Source organism: Phaethon lepturus, unplaced genomic scaffold (assembly GCF_000687285.1).
Source record: "Phaethon lepturus isolate BGI_N335 unplaced genomic scaffold, ASM68728v1 scaffold31536, whole genome shotgun sequence".
Lineage (NCBI taxonomy): Eukaryota > Metazoa > Chordata > Aves > Phaethontiformes > Phaethontidae > Phaethon > Phaethon lepturus.
This window is the reverse complement of record NW_010547387.1, coordinates 1-20,639: the sequence shown is the minus strand read 5'-3', so window position 1 is coordinate 20,639 and position 20,639 is coordinate 1. Positions and strand designations below refer to the sequence as shown.

At 40.4% G+C, this 20,639-nt stretch overlaps 1 protein-coding gene across 1 annotated transcript; it reads left to right on the top strand.

The window, feature by feature from the left end:
- Nucleotides 1–3,072: 3,072 nt before the first annotated feature.
- Nucleotides 3,073–18,569, top strand: LOC104616167 (transient receptor potential cation channel subfamily M member 6-like; the record flags this gene model as incomplete). The annotated part of the gene is made up of 10 exons (XM_010289635.1): nucleotides 3,073–3,152; nucleotides 3,995–4,033; nucleotides 10,804–10,984; nucleotides 11,264–11,477; nucleotides 12,321–12,445; nucleotides 13,223–13,394; nucleotides 14,670–14,844; nucleotides 16,076–16,199; nucleotides 18,275–18,347; nucleotides 18,469–18,569. Coding segments are annotated over 10 exons (1,284 nt in total), but the record flags the coding sequence as incomplete, so codon positions are not given.
- Between the last annotated feature and the right edge of the window lie 2,070 nt (nucleotides 18,570–20,639).

Below are 20,639 nucleotides of genomic sequence, written 5' to 3'. Positions count from 1 at the left end.
GTCAAATAAATTGCATAGTGGACTTGTTCATCCAAAATAAATGGGAATCTTGCCAATGACCTCTACAGTAGCAAGGTTAGGTTCATGGCATTGATCTGAAGCTATTGGGTTTTTTTCCATTGGCTTTGTCAGATCTTGAGCCTGACCCATTGTGGCTAGAGTGGCCTGATCGGCTGTGGTGTGTGTTGGTCGCTGCCCTTACTGCCTCAGTTGGAGAAAAACACAAGTGCTTTTGGACCAAATTGAAAAAGGATACATGAAACATCCAGAATTTTAAGCATTCATATTTTTGTCCTAACCCCCAACTGCCCTCCAAAATCCAAAAAACCCCAATTTTTTAAAACAAGGTATGTTTTTTAGGAGAGGGCTTAGGTGTTCAAAAAGCTGATAGTAGAGAAGAAGCCTTTTAATCTCCCATATTAGATGTTGTAACTTCAACTCACACAATGTATTGCCATCCCTGAGGACTCTTAAGTTATATTTTGGTTTGAAATAACCACACCAAACAGCTCTTGTGTACCAGATGCCCTCTCTCCCCTTTAAAATTATTGATTTGTGTTTTATCTTGTATCGTGTAACTTTATGATGAGGAACACTGAGCTTTGGAGGTGCACACTTCTTTGACACCCCTTTTCAAGTGTATTCACATTTGGATTACCCGAGTGCCAGTGCCTTGCTCAGCTGGTAGCATGTTTTAATGTTGGTGCCTAGGCTGATTCAATGCTTCCCTGTTATGCTGGGTGTACATCTCCGGTGCTGGCCTTCGTACCTGGAAAGATACCCAGATAACACTTGACTTCCAGAATAAGTCATGCTGGAGGTAAAGCAGCTCAGGGGAAGCTGAGGCTGTGCAGTGCCAACAGCTTGATCAAAGTTACTTTGAACTACTAGTGCTCTTACTAAATTCAAGTGCTGGCAGTTGGATGTTGTTCTTCTCTCACAAGGCTGAGCATGTTGCCTCAGCATAGGCTGTAAGGCTTGTCAGCCCCTTGGCCATTCTGTCACACCCTCTCCTGTTAATGAAAAATTTAGTAAAGTTAATTCTTATCCAAGGCATCCCGTAACATAAAAAGATTTTTTGTTCCCTAGTTCTGATTGAAAACCAATTACCAGAAACAGTAATGAGTTTCAGAAAAATCAGAGTCCCAGGGTACTGTAATATTAGAAACATTTCACTGTTTTGCATGGTAGCTCAAACAACTAGAATAAAGTGGTTTAGGAAGCACGAAACAATACTGATTGCTAACGAGAACACTACTAAAAGGTTTTTGAGAGAAATGTGTACCTGCCCTCAGGTAATGAAATGCGCTTCACTATTTCCAAGCATTTTCTCTGGATTTAATTTTTGCACCTTGTCTTCAGTAGGTCTCTTTCTAAGGTAATTAATTTTCTTGCGTGCCTGTGCTCTGTCCAGCCCTGAGGATCTTCCGTGCTGTTACTCCTTCATTCGAAGCTCAAGCAGACGCAGTTCAATTAGTTGCTTATGTGTATTAGAAGAATACACATGCACACCAATACCAGCAAACTGCTTTTTAACAATCCCTTTCATCTTCATCAGTGGGGGCCTGTTTCAGAGTACTTTAAAACCAAAGGTAGGACTCCCATTAGTCTTGGTGGCAGCTGGGTCCCCACCTGCAGACAAGCCGATAGTTCGCTTGGGTAGCTTGTGGCCCTCCATAACTGCACGACTGGATGGGAGATGATGTGGGCGTATTTAGGGATGTGAGGCTGAAGTAAAAAACCCTCAGATGGGCCTGCTTTATCAAGGATCATAGTTCCATTCAAGAGATGAAAGAAAGGTATTCTCTTTTACAAGAATTATTGCTGAACTTCATCCATAAAATGCTCCCGGCAGTACTCTTAGTAAGTTGAATTACTGGCATTCTCATGAATTTAATTCTTTTCTAAGTCAGTGTATGAAAGACACATTTTACAAACAAATATGGACATGAGTACTTACAGTAAGTAAGGGTAAACACTTTGCAGAGGAACAGTAGTTTTTAAACATGAGGGGTGACTAAGGAGTCAATGTTTATTATTTGATTACTGTTTGCCTTGTATGCTTAATCATAAACCAGGACCCTACCGTGTGCTGTCCTAGAGAGCTTGCTGTCTCTGCATAAGGTAGACAGCAGACAGAGAGAGTGTGAGATCAACGTGAGAAACTATGACTATAATGGTTGGTAAAATTGTATTTACTTTTTGTGATAAAATATCTGTCCCTTGCATGTTTCATCGTGGGGGTAGTTACCTTTGACAACTAGAAAAAACCCTTTCCTTCCAGTGTTTACTGAATTCAGTCCCAGAGATTTCAAAGTTCAGCATCCAAAAACCATCATTCCTTTCAGGGAATTTGATCCTGATAGACCTGAAGAGAAAGGGTTTCAAAGATTTCCAGTGAGATTCTTTGAAAAAAATCTGTGTACCACAGTGACTGTCCAGTTTACTCAGCTGCAACAGGCTTCACCGAGAGAGTTTTCACAGTGTCCCAGGAGGTCAGTGGAAAAAATTCACCTGACATGCACTCTTAAGTGCTAGGTCTAGTCTTTGGTCCCTGCTTTTGCATTTCACTGTAGTCCTAGTTCAGCAAACCCATAACCAGGATGAATCTATTCTTAACTCTGTTAAGAATACTAAAAGAAGGAATCAACAGTCTCTTTCAGGTAAAAAGAAAAACTTGCCTTTTTTGACGCTTAACAGCTTTAGTGAGATTGCCATTTGCTATTCTTCTGGCAAAAGGGAAGTGCAGTACTTTAAGCAGTTCTGATTCATCCTTACCACTTCCTCTACTGAACATGTGTTTGACAGATCCTCTAAATAATTTTCATGTTTATTAGTGAGGGCTGGGAATAAATTTTAATATTGATCTTTCTGTGGACCTGTGTAAAGCTTGGGAGTGAAGGGCTGGGACTGTTCAGAGCTGTAGCTTCAGCTTACAGTGTTTGGTTTCATCTAACATGGTGTGGGAATCGTTCTGAGTGATGTGTTATATGTATACAGCCATGTAGACGTTACAGTGCCATTTTTGGCATTATGTTCTTAAGTTCAATGATGTCTGAAATGTCTTTTCAGTCTCCCAAATCTTGGATCGAAGAGGTCTTCAGTAAAAGAGAATGTTCATACATCATTCCCAGTTCAAAAGATCCTCACAGGTAAAACAATGAATTTCACTTTCTGTTACATTTAGAAAGAATCAGAATAATTTTTTATGGGTGTTGTGTGTAGCTTGGATGAAATTCTTTGCAGTTTTGCAATGCCTGTTTGGTAATTGCTGATGTTTATGGGTTTTCATAGTACATAGTCACTAGTACGTTTTAAATGAGGCTGTTCTTTTGAATTAAAAATTGGCAACAGTTGGCCTTCCTAGGCTTCTTAGATGTGTTGCGCTCAGTCCAATAACCAAAGCTGGGGTAGGTATGGCGTCCAGTTGAGAGATTGAGTTACATGGAGTTACTGCCGCACAGAAATTCTTAATCCTGCACCACCATTTTCTCCCTTCCTCAGAATAATGCCTGCTGCTGCCGACAGTCTTCTCAGGTACAGGTTTCTGCTCAGGCTGGTGTAGAGTGTGAAAAGAATAAGGAAAAGATCAAATCATAAACCTGTGTTTTAGGACCTGAGAAGGCAAACATAATTTGGCATTCCAGATTGTGTATCTAGTGGATGGTGTTGCCTAAATAAACTTGGTGAGATCACATTGTGAGGGTGTAAATCTGTAATTTTCATTATATTGTTTTGCACGCAAGGATAGTGTAGAGTAAATAAGATAGATAACTCATCTATGAAATGCAGATTTGACATACAGTCTAAGGTGTAAAATGCCAAACAAATCACTGAAGTTACCCACTACATCTTCCAGGGGTGAGTGCAGGAAAACGCAGCCTTTAATGCTGTTGATGAGAATTTTTTCACAGGTGAATTGATATGTTATGAATACTGTTCCAGATGTTTTCTTTTATACAAGCATTTATTAATTATTCATCTTCTATCACAGATGTCCTGCAGGATGCCAGGTGTGCCAGAATTTAATCAGGTAGGAGTGCATGAGTGTATATCTATGGTTTTTATAATGACCTAAAGTTAGTGATGGGCATTCCTAGTCAAGGAAGTAATTACAACAAAAATAACCTTCTTGTTATATTGTCAGAGCAGTGTTTCTGGGGATGTGCTGGAGAATGTTTAGCATAAATCTGGGTAAAGTAAATTGTATCATAAACTTTAGTTTATTTGCAATAGAAAATTTTATCCACATACTTGGTGTGGATGAGTTTGTCTTGATCTTCTCCTGAGGAATGAGAGGCAGAAATGTGTCTTTAAATGGGAGATAATTCCAGCTATATCCTGGGTGATATGAACGAGAGTGAGACAAAAGCAATGGAGAAAAGTAAGAATTACAGAAAGAGGAAGAATGAAGTAAAGGGAGAAGAAAGAGGATTTCATCTTCAAGATTGAAAAAAATCTTTTCAATTGAAAAATTGAAAAATTGATTGAAAAATCTTTCAAGATTTTTTCATCTTCTCTGCAGTGGGCATTCTGAGTCCTCACTTTTGGGAAGGCAAGCAAAAAAAAAAAAATCACGTTGGTGCTTTTAACTCGTGCGTGGGTTTTTCAGGGAGCTTGTATTAATTAGTTGTTTTCAATCCAACATTTGTTGTTCAGCTGGTGTTCCTAAACAGCTTTTGATACCGTATATTTTTGATAATACATTATCAGCTGTTGGAACAAAAATTTCAGAAAGGAACAACTTCCTCTGAGGGAACGGTCACATGTTTATTTTGTTTTAGAGCAGAAGAGTAGAGATTCAGAGGTTTTTGCAGGTGCTCTGGATGTAGAAATGCAGGGAGGATTTTAATGCTTCCTGATAACTTGCAGATACCCAGGTGGGTATCTAAACTGAAGTTAACGTGTGCTTCAAAATACGGTGGTTTAATCCCATATAAATCAGACTACAGCTGTTCTGCAGTCCTCCCCCTCCCCGCTGCGGAGTGACCCTGTGGTTATTTGGTCTGAGAAGCTCATTGGTATGAAAATTAACCCGGGGGAGGGTGGGGGTGGAAAACCAAACCAAGATTAGCTTTCCACCAAGTCAGCCTCCTAATCAAAGACAGTTTAGCTGCACGAATGTGAATACTACAGCGGGAGAGGGAGGAGGAGAAACTGGAAATGTGCACCCCGCAGGGTGGGTTTGTTTTTTTCTTTCACCTTTCTCTGTGAAGACATCCCATATCTTTGTCGGTTTTTTATCTTGTAGTTGTTTCTTTCACTTTTCTTTGAGCATTTTCGTGATGTTTAAACTCAGGTGAATCCTATTTGTCTGTCTCTCTATATATATGCAGAACGTGTGTGGGTGTCTGGTGTTCATTTCAGTCAGCCATTGTCCTGCAAGTACATTTTCCCAAATGTTAACTTTTCTAGTCGTCTTGTATATCTTAAGGTGTACACAGAGCTTCGTTCTAGGACAATTTTTCTGTTCCTAACAAGGGGAAATAATTTTCACCTAAGTGTTATAACTGGTTATATTGTATTTATTAGATCAGCAGTGAAGCAAGTTTTGGGCTTCCTGAGATCTGTAATTTTTGCACAGCAGTCCAAAAGGGATGTGAATGTACTTGATGCCTACTATAATTTGACGTAACGTTGTAGGCAAATGAAATCCGTTAATGTTTTCTTAGTTGCAGAGAACTTCCAAGGTTTGCACACAGTTTACGAGTGGGTTATGGAACTATTTGCTAATACTAAGTAGAATAACTCCATTTAGTAGCTGCTAATCAAATTTAAGTAACTTACTGGCACCTTTGTCCCTACTTCCCTGGTGTGTTGAAATGGCCTCTATCTACACTTCAGTGCAGTCCTCACAAACACATCCCAGACAGCACCTACACCAATCTCACTGCATGAATATTCAGGAATGTGGTGCTGAAGTTCTGCATCCTTGCACATCTGAGATGTTCTCACAAATCGTCTCTGTAGCTGACCTTTTAGGCATATTTTTTGGACACAGCACCAGAATTTGTAGTCTGGCTACCACAGTTACTTTCGCTTCAGTGTCAACCCTCCAACTATCCCCTTGTTGCTCAATGCGTAACTTTTCCGGGAGTCTGCTTTGCTGTTACTGACATTGCTCCCTCCTTTGCTAATAGCTCAGTGAGCCTTTCAGGCAAAGAAGGTGAAGTCATTGCAAAGGCGCTTTGAATCAATGCGTATGATACGATCACAGCATCACAGGATAACTCAGGCTGGCAGGGACCTGGGGATGTCTCCAGTCCCAGATCCTGTGCAGAGCTGGCTCAGCCAAGGCGTCAGACCAGGGTTTGAAACCCCCAAGGCCAGAGAGAGCCCACCTTTCCCAGGCCCCGGCTCCACCGCCAGGCTCTCCTCCTGGGGAAAAGGCTTCTCCTTACCTCCAGCCAGCATAAGCCTCCTGTGTTTCAGCTTGTGCCTCTTGCCCTCCTGCCATGCACCACTGGGAAGAGCCCAGCTGTGTCTTCTCCATCTCCTTCCGTCAATGTTGGGGATGCTGTTGGATGCCCCTGAAACCATCCCTCCTCCCAGCTGAACCATCCCCAATCCCACAGCCTCTTCTTGGAGGGCAAAGGCTCCAGCCCCACTATCCATCACCAGGATGCTCACTCTCCCCTGAAGTCCCTCCAGTTTGCTAGTGTCTCTTCGGTGCTGGGGACCCAAACTGGAGGCAGTCCCAGATGGGGTCTGACAAGCACCAAGCAGAGGGGACAGTCCCTGCCCTCCCCTGGCTCTCGGGCCACATCCTGCTCACACCGCCACAGGCACCGCTGGCCCTTGTTGCTGCCTTGGCACATGGGGGGCTCTGGCTCAGCTCGCTGCCCACCAGCACCGAGGGCCATGCCCCAGAGCTGCCCCCTCCCCAGGGCTGCATGTACCCTCCATCCCCTCCTCTGGGTCACTGGTGGAGACACTGAACAGGACAGGCCCTGCACAGATGCTGCGGAACCCTGCTTGATAGCGGTCTCCAGGCAGCATCTGACCCGTAACCACCACTCTGTGAGCCCACCACCCAACCAAGTCCTCACCCGCCAATGTGTCCTCCCTCCCAGACTGTAATGTTACAGCCAATGTACAAGAATACTGGCAGAAACAATGCTGAAAGCCTGGCTAGAGCAGAGTTAGAAGGCATCCGCTGTTCTCCCCTTGTCCCCACGATTTTGTTGCAGAAGGCAGTCAGATGGGTCAGGCATGATTTGCTCTTGGTAAGTCCTTGCCAACTGCTCCCTATCACTGTTTTCTTTCTGCTGTGCCCAGACATGGGCTTCAGGAGGTCTTGCTCCCTGATTTTACCTGGGACTGATGGGAGGCCACTGACCTGTGATTCCTCAGGGTGGCTTTTTCCCATTTTTAAAGGCAGGTGTGACATTTGCTTTTCTCTGGTTGTTGGGGACCTCCCTGATCTCCACAACATTTGAGACCTGATGGAAAGCACAAAGACATCAGCCACCTCCCTCAGCACCTTGGGGTGCAGCCTGACAAGTCCCAGGGATGCATGTGGGTCGAGTGCTCCTGAGTGATCCCAACTCGACCAGCATCCCTGGCTGGTAGCTTGTCTCTTCCTTGAGCCCTGTCCCTATGCACAGAGCACAACACTTTACAGAAGAAACCCAAGCACGTGTATGTACTGTTCTGCTTTGGTTTCCTCAACCTTCCTGACAGCCTCTTAGACTTGGCTTTTGACCTCCCAGGTAGCTCAGGAGTTCTTAGCACCTTGTCCCTTCCTGATAGATGTCTAGAGAGAGCAAGCATACCAGCTTGGAGCAGAGCATGAGCAATTTGGGAAATACCAGCCCCTTTGAGTTCATACCTCTTGCTATGGTAATCTCTGAGGTAAAAGCAGCTGCACGTACCCTGCACACCTGTGTGTTAGGTCTATGCGCAGTTCCTCCACTGCCTGCCCAGCATAACTGAGTGGTCCTGAGTGCAGCTCACCTCTGGGTGCATTTACTTGTAAACGTTAAGTGTGTAGTGCAAATGATGTTGATTACTAAAATGGTTCAGTGTTCATTGGGTTTGTCAGTTTCAAGGTTACTGCACTGATCTGTCTTGTCAGGTGGTTGCTTCCTTTCTGTAGGATCTCAGCTTTGAAAAAGCAGGTTGCTCTGGCTCTTGCTGCTCTAGGAGGGGCTGCTGATGTTACCCTGTACGGAACAGTAGCGTATGCTCCTATTTTATTGATGGGCTGAAATTAATTGAGATTTTAGAAAATGTAATGCATTGATGATGAGCCCGATTGCTTTTCAGTGCTCTCCTTCTAAGCACTGGTAGTTGCTAAGTCAGTCAGTGTGATGTGGTATCTAAGTGAGTAATGTAAAGTATTTAGCTGGGACTGCTACTGGTTCTTTGTCTTTCAGAATGACTCCTGGGTAAAAGGTCTTGTTATTGTGAGACCACTCCAGGAGCAGTACAGTGGCCACAAGGTATTTTCGGGACTAAAGAACAATAGGATATCTGTGTTTTTTCTCATCTTTCATCTGAAAGATCAATTTTTTTCCTGACATTTGCTGTTTCTTACCCTGGACTCCCTCCAAAAAGCAAGCAGGAAAAACTGGAGCGAGGAGGCTAATAGCTCATCTGTAGAGAAATTTGTCCTCTGAAGACGAATAATAAAATCAAAACTATCTCTTTCTTCTGGTCCTTCCTTTGAGGTATGGAGGGAGAGTTTTAAGTAAGTATAGTCATTGGCCTTGTGCACTTTGTGGGCACATCTTATCCAAATCTCTTCCCTTGTGCTATCTGCTTTGCAGCTGCATTGCTCTGAAACACTTTCAGTTTGGATATGTCTGTATAGTGACTCCTAAGTGTGGATTTTGAGTCTACATGTTATTTGAAAACATGATGTCAGCAATGATCTTTCATCTCTATTGATCCCTCACAGTCTTCTGAAATAGTAATTTAATTGTATAACTGTAAGTGACTTAGAGTGACTGTCTTATTCTCCAAGTTCCAGCTTGGACACTTTTTGTTTAGTTTATGAGCCTTGACCTGCTTGTCTTGGTTCGCCTATGAGGAGAGAAAATTATGATGGGTTTTGCTTTTGGGATCATCAAAATTAGGTCCCTATATCAATAGCTTGTTTCAGCAGCTCCTTCGCCTCCTCTGCTACTTCCGGTTTCTTTTTTCTGCCACCACCACAGTGCAAATGGTTGTGGAGTTATGCAGTGAGCCAGACCGGGCAGTGTTTCTGCTTAGAATAATTTGGCAATGAAAACTGCTCTGTGAAGCTTCCCTTGCCCCCAGGTAGATCATTTTCTCTTCATTTTTCTAGGATTCAGTTGTGAGCATGTGCCTGACTTCTCTCTGGCAAGTCCCTGGATTTCTGCGATATCCTACTATTTGTCTCAGCTAGGGAAAAGGTGTAGGTTGTCTAGGTTAGCTAATCCATGTTGAATTAGCTTGACAAAAATTTGGGTATTTTCGATAGTCCCTATAGCCTTATGACTAGCTAGAAGCTAACCACCTTCATACATGCGACACTGGAGCTCAAGTCTTTTCTGCAGTGCTAGACTTCTACAACTCTTTAATTCTCTACTGAATTGTTTAATTGAGTTACTAATTCCCCAAGAGTGTGGGAGGCTTCCTTCTCCAATCTGCTTTTGCAGAGAATTGAATCAATCAAATGTAATTTGCCTGTGTTGGAAAAACTTGAGTGCAAACATAATTTCATGGTTTCTGGGTGTCAGAAAGTGCCTTTCTAAAGCACTTAATTTGCGTAGGGTTATTTTGGGGTTTGTTTTAGTTTGTTTGGTATTTTTCATCTGTTTCTCATTCACCATTTAGTTCTCACTCATCTCAACAGAAAACTCTCTCCCTTTCTGAATGTACCTCTTTAGGGTTTTGCAGATGTTGATTACATCTAACGGGCCCCTACGTCCACAAGTAATACATCTTGAGTCCCAAGGCAGTCATTGAGTTTGGGTTGTTGGAGCTCTTTGGTGTCTTAAAAGACTAAAAATGAAGAATTAATATCCATTTCCCAGGGTATATTAACTTGTGAAACATCTAGGGGAAAACTGGACTGTCAGATGTCACTATAAATTACATTGAAGTTAATCCTGTAGAAGAGACTGGAGCCTGTCAGAGCCTGTATGACAGTAACACTGATTAAATTTGGAATCTGGGTTATTCATCCAGTTGCAAACCTTTAATGCTAACTGAGCTTCTGCTAAATTTCTCTTAACATTGCACTTCAGTCCATTTATTTTGTATATTCACTTTGCTGATGTCCAATGGCTAGTATAAAGGTCCCCCTGAAGTTCTCTCTAGACTGAGGGTTGCTCCTCTCCTTCTGATTAACGACATTAACTCCTAGATCCTTCTTCTGTACCTAGAATAGCCTGTGGTAATAACCACAGCAAACCTTGGTGTCTTAAGCTACTCCTCTGAAATCTCGCCTGTGAGACCAGTAAATCTGAGCTGCATTGCTTGGGTCAGAATTGCTATATGGGACTCCTAGAATTTTAGAGAGTTACACAGAATCACAGCATGGTTTGGGTTGGAAGGGATATTTGAAGATCGTTTAGTCCAACCCCCCAACTGTTTTTAGTGTTCCTCAGGTAGAGAACAAATTCTGTATCCAACAAAACATATTTATGATTTAATTCAATGACATTTTGCCATTGTTGAGATTTTTTCAGCTGAGTTTATTTTTATTTTCTGTGTCAGCAAGGTACAATGTCCTTCTTTGTAGAAAAAGCTATTTGGGCTATTCTGATGAAGATCTTAGAGTTGCATGCAAGTGTGTTTGATATAAAAGAATTCCTTTATTTTTAATGTGAGATGTTGCTGTGGACGGCTGATTGGAGATCACCCAGGAGTAGACTGTAGCTGGCCTGTCTATCAGGCTGCCCCACAGAGAGATGATGGAGAATGGTCTGTGCAAAAACACACAAAGACGAGTCCAACAGATGCATTTGGTACAATCAATTTTCAAGATGGAGATCACACGTACCATGCCAAGGTAATAGATGTGTTTATATGTCCGACTTCTTTTTGTATTTTCAGCATAAGAAAGACAAAAAGTGGTTTTGGGTAAATATCAGATTGTTTGTCTTAAGAGAGCAGGGGAATCTAGAAGTAAATTAAGTTAGAGTGTGTGTGTATGATATTTTTACATTGAACTCCACCACGATGAAGCATAGTCTGTCTTGCTGTTTGTATTGCTCACTGGTTATTTTTATGGTGTCACTTCAGTTGTATTGTGAAAGTGTATTGAAAAAAAAATTATTATTTCTTCCAGTATATTAGACTGTCTTATGATAGCAGTTTGGATCAGCTGTTGCACCTGATGGTTAAAGAATGGCAGATGGAGTTGCCAAAGCTAGTGATATCTGTTCATGGAGGCATTCAAAATTTCAAGCTTCCCTCAAAGGTCAAACAGGTTTTCAGCAAAGGATTGGTGAAGGCTGCTGAAACTACGGGAGCATGGATAATTACAGAAGGCATCAACAGTGGTATTTTAATTCTTTTTTTCTTTGTCTCAGTCTTCCTCTGGTGTTCTTTCTCTGCATATGAGCATATACATTTAGGGCAAATATTATTACATTGTTTGATAATTTGTGACATTCTACCACAAAATTAAGCTTTTTTTACAGAACAATGCATAGTTCAAAGAGTGACATCACGTTCCTCTGCTGTTGACAAACATTCTGAATATTTTTAATAACTTCTTTTTATTAAAGAGCAGAGTATTCTGCATAAGAATCACTGGTGGTAGGTAACCAGAACTTACTTGCAGTCAATTTTATCTGCTTCGTCAAAATATGTAAGTTCTGAGGACTGTGATTTGTGTTTTTGAAACAGTTTTCACATCTAAATTTAACTTGTGTTTTGTAATTAAGGATGTTTGAATTATGATAATCTGTTGATTAGCCTATTAGTATCTGAAACTCCCTGTAGACTACTCTAAAAAACTGACGGTGTCAGTAAGCCATGGAACTGAAACAGTTTTACATCTGGTGACCTTACAGGAGAACTGTTCTGTGCATTTATGTAAATAATAAAGCTTTTATGGAGGAAGAAAGCACCATTAGCAACATATATGAATATTATTAATTACAAATATGTGTTGAGTTTTAAGCATTGGTGCATTATGTAAATATATATGCATATTATATGTATATTATAGCCTTACAATTACTTCAGAGCACATCAAATATACAAGTGGGCTGGGATGGTTTGTTTCTGGTTAAAACAGAACCATAGAATAAATTAAATTATGGGAAACCCTTTCGCTGGTGTCCTGTAGCAGGTCTCTGAATGTAGAAGAAAAACTGATGGTTTAATTGTCTGTTTAGGAGTGTCCAGGCATGTAGGGGATGCACTGAAAGGCCGTGCCTCACCACACCTGAGGAAGATCTGTGCTGTTGGGATTCCTCCTTGGGGTATCATTGAGAACCAGAGGGATCTCATTGGAAAAGATGTGAGTTGGACACATTTTAATATTAAAAAACCTTCATGTTCAGGGGATGTTTTAGCTTTCTTGCATACTTTATTTTCTGCTTGCTTCATTTCGTTGATTTGATATTTTTTCTCAGAGCCTTAGATTTTGCTCAGCAGTAGAATTCTGTGGTGTGTTGAGGCACTGTATTTTGCTTTTTATATGTAAATAAATAGTTTTAAAATATTCCTCTTCTTACAGGAAATTGCCGTCCTTTTTTAAAATTCTGTAATTAATTAGGCAATTCTCTTGTGGTTGCAAGTGATGTATTTCTATATTCACGTGATTCAGGTTGAGCAATCAGGTAAACAGTATACACAATGTGCTATTAATATGCGTGATTTTTATTCATAAACTAGAACTTTATGTGAGTGCCAGTGTGAGGGCCCAATCTACAAAATTGTCTAAAAACACTTGACAAGTAAGGCGCAGTCATTCCTGATAAATGATAGCTCACATGTTTTTAATGGGAATACATCCAGGAAAAATATGCTGTTGTATTTCAACTGTTGCAAAGAAAGGCAGGCAGTGACTCTGCCTTAAGGAGTGCAAGCCTAATCAGAAATGCTTTCTGTGGTATTAATTGTGGTTTTGTTGCTGCTAAGAACCAAATGAAACCCCATGTTTGAGTAGAGCAACAAAAAGTGTGATGGAGGCTTTCAGATCACAGTATGATGAAGAAATACATACCAGCAAGGCAACGTAAATGGTGGTATTTTGTTGGTTTCTTTGAAGATCTTTTTATTTTGGTTTTCTTAGGTAGTTTGCCTGTACCAGACTCTTGGTAATCCACTCAGCAAGCTAAGTACCCTCAACAGCATGCATTCTCATTTTCTAATGGCAGATGATGGGACAGTAGGCAAGTATGGGAATGAAATGATGCTCAGGAGGAATTTGGAGAAGTACATATCACTTCAAAAAATACACACAAGTGAGTACTGCTGTGGTTAGCTTTATGACAGAAAAAACTATCCTAAAAGTTGTGGATGTACTTGACGTTTCCTGCTACATGTTGTACGTCTTCATTTGCCATAGATTTCACTGAGGCTTAAAGTTACTAATTGCATGTGTCTGGAACTCTGAATATCAGGGAAGTGAAAAAGACAGCATTGCTATAAAGCATTATGCATTTGGGCTAACTTGTATTTTGGTTTCTCAGTTGTAGAGACATCTAAATGACTCGGGTTGTTTAGTAAGTATTGCACACTTGCTCACTTTGCAGTTTTATGTGGTCTTTAATATCAGCACTAGATAGTTTTCTAGCATTTTGCTAGGGGGAAAAATTGTCACATTCCTTCCTCCCCTGTTCATTACTTTTATCCTCATCACTCTTCTATATTGCAAGCCTGTGACCTCCTCAAGTACAGCAACAAAGACTGCTTGCGAAAGGAATACCTTCAGCCAATGTTTGTTTGTCCGATTGCATAACGTCAATTGTTTGTCTATACAGTAACTCAGTTATGGTATAGAAATCGTGAATGAAACATTTATTACATAGACAAGTATTTCTTTTTATGCACTAGATTGTATAAATCGTGTGCAAGTTCAGTCTTACCTAGAATCTTGAGGTATGTTAAAAAGACATTAGCAGAGTTATGATATTGAATCCTTGTTTCCTTTCTCTGCTCACATTATAGTATTTAGAAACTTAACTAATTTTTAATGTGTTCGTATTTAGAGCTTCTGACTCAGCCTCTTATATCTTTTCTTACTATGAGTTTTTGCAAGTCAGACTTTCTGTTGTTTTTCGATTTCTGTTGTATCTTCCTTGAAATTTATTTCTGATTGTTAAAAGAACCATCCTGCTGCTGTAAAACTGGAGAAAATCTTTAAAGAAATGCCTGATTACTTTTCTATGTGTGTAGGTAAACAAATGGATATTGATGACATTTCAAACACCGTCAATGTCCTTGCATGTGACAGCTATTGTAAAGGGCAGAGGGATATCCTAAAGGATGTTTACTTTTTCCAGTGCTAGGGCTGCTTACAGTTATATCAGAGGTTTTCATGGTCTTTTTGATCTGGTTGCAGAAGATCTGTGAAAGTCTTAAAAAGTGTAAGTCAAATCAGAGATGGTGAAGGCATGATTTCCTCTCCATTGAATTATGTATGAGACTCCTTCATGAGTATTTATTTACCAGATGTTCTGTTTTTTTGTGTTGTGACTGAGACCTGTTTGTAACTCACTAGGTGTGTTTTGAAACAGGAATGGGCCAAGGTGTCCCTGTAGTTGGGTTGGTGGTGGAAGGAGGCCCCAATGTGATCCTGATGGTGTGGGAGTACATGAGGGCCAGCCCAGCTGTCCCAGTGGTGGTCTATGAGGGCACTGGCAGAGCTGCAGATATCCTGGCTTTTATCCACAAACACACAGGTGATACGGGGTGAGTAGCGGCATGATGCTTCTCCTGCTTGGTCTGTCATATTGGGAGGGACCTGAAAATGCCTGTCTTAAAACAGCTGAGATAATTTCTAATGCTTCTAGTAATGACCCCGCCATGGTCTTTTGCTGGTTTTTACTTCTGTGAAGTGAGAGCAGTTTCTTCCTTTCCTGCCTCAAACTAGTACTGAAATAATTATTCTGCCAAGTTTACTAAGGCTTTTTTGAAGAGGAAAAAGAAAGTGCATCTAGCTGTTTTGAGTTATTATAATGTTTCTCACCCTTGATGAGGGACACTGCTGGATCACCCCAGAGTGCCTGCTCGGGTTTTGTCTCAGTCCTTTCTCCTGCCATCAGTATTCTCTAAGTGGACTTGGATTTGGGTTGCACAAAGCTTTTGAGACTAGGGCTGGGGTTAGTTGCTCTATGAGCCTCAGGCTGGGGTAGGAGGAGGACTAAGGTGCTTTGGCTTTGGTTTACCCAGTGGTAACCCAGATTTGTGATCCTCATCTAGCTGTAACTCTTTATGTCACCTTCAGTTAGGGCTTTTAAAATAAAAAATCAAATTTTAAAAAGTTGGCCTGGGTCCATTCAAATTAAAAAAAAAAAAAGAAAAATTTAATAATATTTGTATCCTAATTGTTTATTTATTATCTTTTGTAAATACTCCTTTGGGGAGCAGTATTTTTCCCTAGTGTGTTTTATTAAGAACTTTTTTCCTCACTTGCTTTTTCTTTCATATTTTTGATCTTTAAAAAAAAATCCTTCCATTTCAAGAGAAGAGAAAAATATGGACAGAAAGGTTAACAGAAAGATAAACGAGGGGAAAAAAGATGGGAGAGGTATGAAGCCTGATGAACAAATAATGAGGAATTAAATTTTATCCCTATATGATTATTGAAAGAAAGAAAAGGTTTTCTAAGCTTGTAGTGATTTTAGCTCTATATTCACAGACAATCCTTTGAAAATTGTTAACTTTTTCATTTGTCCTATTTCCAATACTATATATGTATGGTCAGAACTAATTCCTGTGTGAATAATAATTTATGTTATGGGATGTTTTTACTTTGTTTTGTTGAAAGAAGGCAGGAATAAGTCAACAGAGAAGTAGAAATAAAATAGATTTCTCATATGTTTCTGCTTAGCACAAGTTTCGTCTTTTGCTGAGGTGTCATTTGGGCTGGTAAGAAGTAGCTAAAAATATACTTATTCTTGCTTGTATATCTGTTTTTCAGGGAGCTGCGCCCTCAAGTGAAGGAGGAGGTCTTAGTGATGATTCAAAACACATTTGGCTTGGGACAGAAACAGTCCAGTCACCTATTTCACATTTTGATGGAATGCATGGAGCACAGAGAGTCCGTGAGTGGGGTTCACGCTCTGAGTTTAAGATGTCTTCATTTGCTGTTACTCTTTTTGCTCTTTTCTGTGGTGGGTTGGCATGGGCGCAGCAGTTGTAGAGGTAATGGTGTTATCTCTAATACAAAAAGAACACAAAAGTGTCTGTGCTAATTGGGTAGCTCCACAGAGCCTGTTTGGATAACTTCACAAGTCTCAGTGGTTGCTTATGAAATGACAGCCTTTCTGATTTTAGTAAAATGACAGACATCTTTGTTTTCTCAGGAAATATCAAGTAATTCTTACTTTTTTTTTTCCTCTGGTAGTGTCTTATTTGTAATTTAGAAATGTTTCTATCCATTCTTCTACTCACGTAGCCATCCATGACAGCGTTCCAGTCATGTGAGCTATCCCACCATGTCTCTGTGACTGCAATGATATCATGGCCCTGAGATCACACACAGATCTGTAGTTCTTCCTGTTTATTCGCCATGCTGCGTGTGTTGGTGTACAAGCATTTCAGGAAGGGATCTATGATCGATTGTCACAGACAATCTTGATATTATTATTACACTCCCCCTTTGCATCTAGTTTAAAGCCCTGTCAATCAGCCCTGCTATCTCTTGGGCAAAGACCCTCTTCCTCCTTTGAGAGAGGTGTCTCCCATTTGATGCCAGCATGCCTGGTGCCATGTATGCCATCCCATTATCAAAAAACCCAAAATTGTTGTGGTAAAACCAGCAAAAATGGTGGTGTTAACCCCAGCCACAGAGCCATGTGTTGATGGATTGGATCTTCCTGTTCCTTCCAGTGTCACTGCTTTCAACTGGAAGGAGGGAAGAAAAAATAACCTGTGTCGCAGATTCTCTCACTAACTGTCCCAAGGCCCTAAACTCTCTCTTAATTGTTTGTGGACTACAAATTGCTGCTTCTTCTCCACCCCCATGGAAAATCAGTAGAGGGTGGTAATCTGTGGACCTCACTAAGCTAGGAAGTTTCCTTGTGACGTCCTTAACCCGGGCTCCAGGGAGACAGCAGACCTCCCTGTGAGGAGGGTCTATGCGGCATATTGGACCCTCTGTTCCCCTCAGAGCAGAGTCGCCTACAACTACAATCCTTTTTTTCCTTTTGTGTGTGGTGGTGATATGGGCAGTAGGCCTGTCTGACTATGTAGACAGCTCTACGGACCCCTGAGGGACACCACTCGTCACTGGTCTCCACCTGGACATTGAGCCATTGACCAAAACTCTTGGAGTGCAACCATCCAGCCAGTTCCAGCAAGTGGTTCACCCGTCAAATGCATATCTCCATTTTAGAGACAAGGATGTTGTGTGGGACTGTAACGAATGCTTTGCACAAGTCCAGGTAGATGGTGTCAGTCACTCTTCCCTTATCTGCCAATGCTGTAACCCTGTCGCAGAAGGCCACCAAATTTGTCAGACATGATTTGCCGTTAGTGAAGCCATGTCGGCTGTCACCAGTCACCTCTCTGTTTTCCATGTCCCTTAGCATAGTTTCCAGGAAGATCTGCTCCATGGTCTTGCCAGACACAGAGGTGAGACTGACCAGCCTGTAGTTCCCTGTGTCTTCCTTTTTAGCCTTTTTAAAAATGGGGGTCATGTTTCCCCTTTTCCAGTTACTGGGAACTTTATCTGACTGCCACGACTTTTCAAATACAACTGAGCACCAAGTATTTGTTATGGGAGTAGTGACAATTACAGCAATGATCACTAAAATGGAAACTACCCGATATGTTTTTATTATTTTTTGTTTTACTTTGAGTGTCTGTTTTCTAGTTCAAAACTGATTAGATATCAACCATGTTGCATTTTTACATTTCTCAGCTTTAAAGGCTAATCAAAAGTAAATAGTCTCATGTTATTATGCAGTAGGTTGATGCCAGTTTGCCTGGGATGCCATTGCATTAAAAAGCAAAATGGTACCTTTGCTGTCTGAAGCAAAGGAAAATCATGCCTGGACCTTTGCCACTGTTTGTGTTGAAATGTGTATGATTTAATCTACCACAGCCTTTACCAAGAAGAAATAACTACAGACTTCTCTGCCTCACCTCAAATAGTATACTTCTGCAATTCTAACAGATAACCATATTTGATGCGGAGTCAGAAGATCAGCAAGACATTGATTTGGCAATTCTGACTGCACTCTTGAAAGGTACCTATCTAAAAAAATTGACCTGTTTTGAACTGACATACAGGCCCATTGGCTTACCTTTTCAAAGCAAAGGAGTAACATCAATGTGTGAAAACTGCTAGGTCCTTTGCTTGTTTCCTAGGTACCAATATGTCTGCTTCAGATCAGCTAGATTTAGCATTGGCCTGGAACCGGCTAGATATTGCTAAAAAACACATCTTGGTTTATGGACAACACTGGAAGGTACTATTATCTTTTAATTTTCACAGTGGCTTTATTATGATGACTAATTTTCCATTATTTGCATTTTTCAGGCGTTAATTAAGGAATAGTTCCATGCTTGGAGTCAGTCTGGAGTAATCATCCTTGATTTTGGAGAGGCATTATTCTTAAAATTGCAAAGTATTCAGCTGCAGAATGCATCAGATGAAAAACCAAACATTTATTTCCCCGGAGTAGAAGTGATATCTAAAATTCCTGTAGTTTTTGCTTAGTTTTTGCTGCTAGCTTTTCCCAATAGTTTCAGTGGTCCTTCTGGATATGTATTCCTCAAACCTGTTTTGGTAATCATTGGTGGTCAAGCCCATTTGTAGCCCATTGTAGCTCCTTTCTCCAAAGGAGTAAACTGCAAATGAGTCTTGCCTCTTTTTTCTTAGCCCTAGACAGAAATACAGAAATCATGGTCTTTAAGGTGTTAACCAGGTAAAAAAAAAATAGAATTAACTATGGTAATATGTCATCATGGCATTATTTCAGATACTATTTCTTAGGAATAGCTGCAATCAAGGCAAGCCATGATTTAGACCTATATTAACTATAACTGTGTGAAAGAACATAGAGCAGCAATTGAATTAGTCCTTATAAATTGTGTTTTTCAAGTTTTCAGATATAATCTGGTATTTAAGTATAATCATCCTGAAGTGAGTTTTTATGTACATAACACGATATTTATAGATGATAAATATAAAACTGTATGTGCCTCAACACATGTGATTCCCACTTGTTATAAGAGTTTTCCTCAAGAAATTATATGTGATGCTCCCAGAGGTACTTTTTAAGTTTTCCCTTCCAATAATTGCAAAGTTGATTTTTCCAGTCCCGAGAGCCTTTTGTTCTTTATAATGTAAATTTTGGAAAATCAACAGCAGGTATATTTTTTTTGAGTGACCATAGCTAGTTGTTTGACACAAGAGAGCAGAATTTATTGATCACCACTTCATATTTTCCTGTGGTGTATAAGGCTGAATACATAGAGGTATATGCCTGAGATATTATTGTTGCTACCCCTTTGAGCTCATTTACTATCTGTGAAGTGGGTAGAGATGATCCCATCATGTTCTTGCACAAAACCTGGTAAAAATAAATGGTGTTTCAGTGCCCACTGAAAGGCAAAGAAGGAAATTGCTGGTTTCATTTTCAGGATTTGAGTGGTGTGTGAATAATAAGGGATGTGCCAAGCCTGGAATGATAAAATTAGGACAAAACGATGAATAGCTCCTTACTAAGAGAGCATCATTCACTCTGTGAACTGAATAAGACTAAGCCCTCTGGGGGACCATAGTATATGATTGAGTAATGAATAATTGTACCATTATTCATGGTGATGAATTATCTTATAACTTTTGAGTGTTTGACTGCATAATGTTAACAGTGTTTCTGTCCAACAGACTTTTGTTTTTACAAAATATGGAAAAAAATTGTGTATGCACAATGACAGGTGCATAGTTTTGCCTTTATGATTTTTTTTACAATACTCTGTTATGTTTTGACTCTATGAAGAAAATGTCTTTTTCCCAGTGTCTTCTTCCATTGTTTTATAGCACGTACTTTTTTTATTTGTGTTTATGGATTTTTTTGCCGTCAACAATTCTGCTGTGAACTGTTGATACGCTCTATTGAAGCACATCTGTGTAAGGTATTAAAGGGGGACACCATCTATCTTAATCCTTGAAATTCTATGGGAGTAAGAGAAAAGCATTATGCTTTTGCCATTTTTATCACTGAAGATACATGTTGGCAAGACCTGTGAGTCTGCATCATTCCTTTGCGTTTACATGAGAAGTGTGGCAGGTGAAACTTGCTTTGACTGGTGAATGAATATAAATTATATAATAATAGAATCATAGAACCATAGAATAGAATTGTAGAGTCATTTGATACGGAAAAGACCTGTAAAATCATCGAATCCAACTGTTAGCGTAACACTGTCAAGTCCCACTAAACCATGTCACTAAGCACCACATCCACATATCTTTTAAATAGCTCCAGGGATGGTCACTCAGCCAATTCCCTGGGCAGCCTGTTCCAATGCTT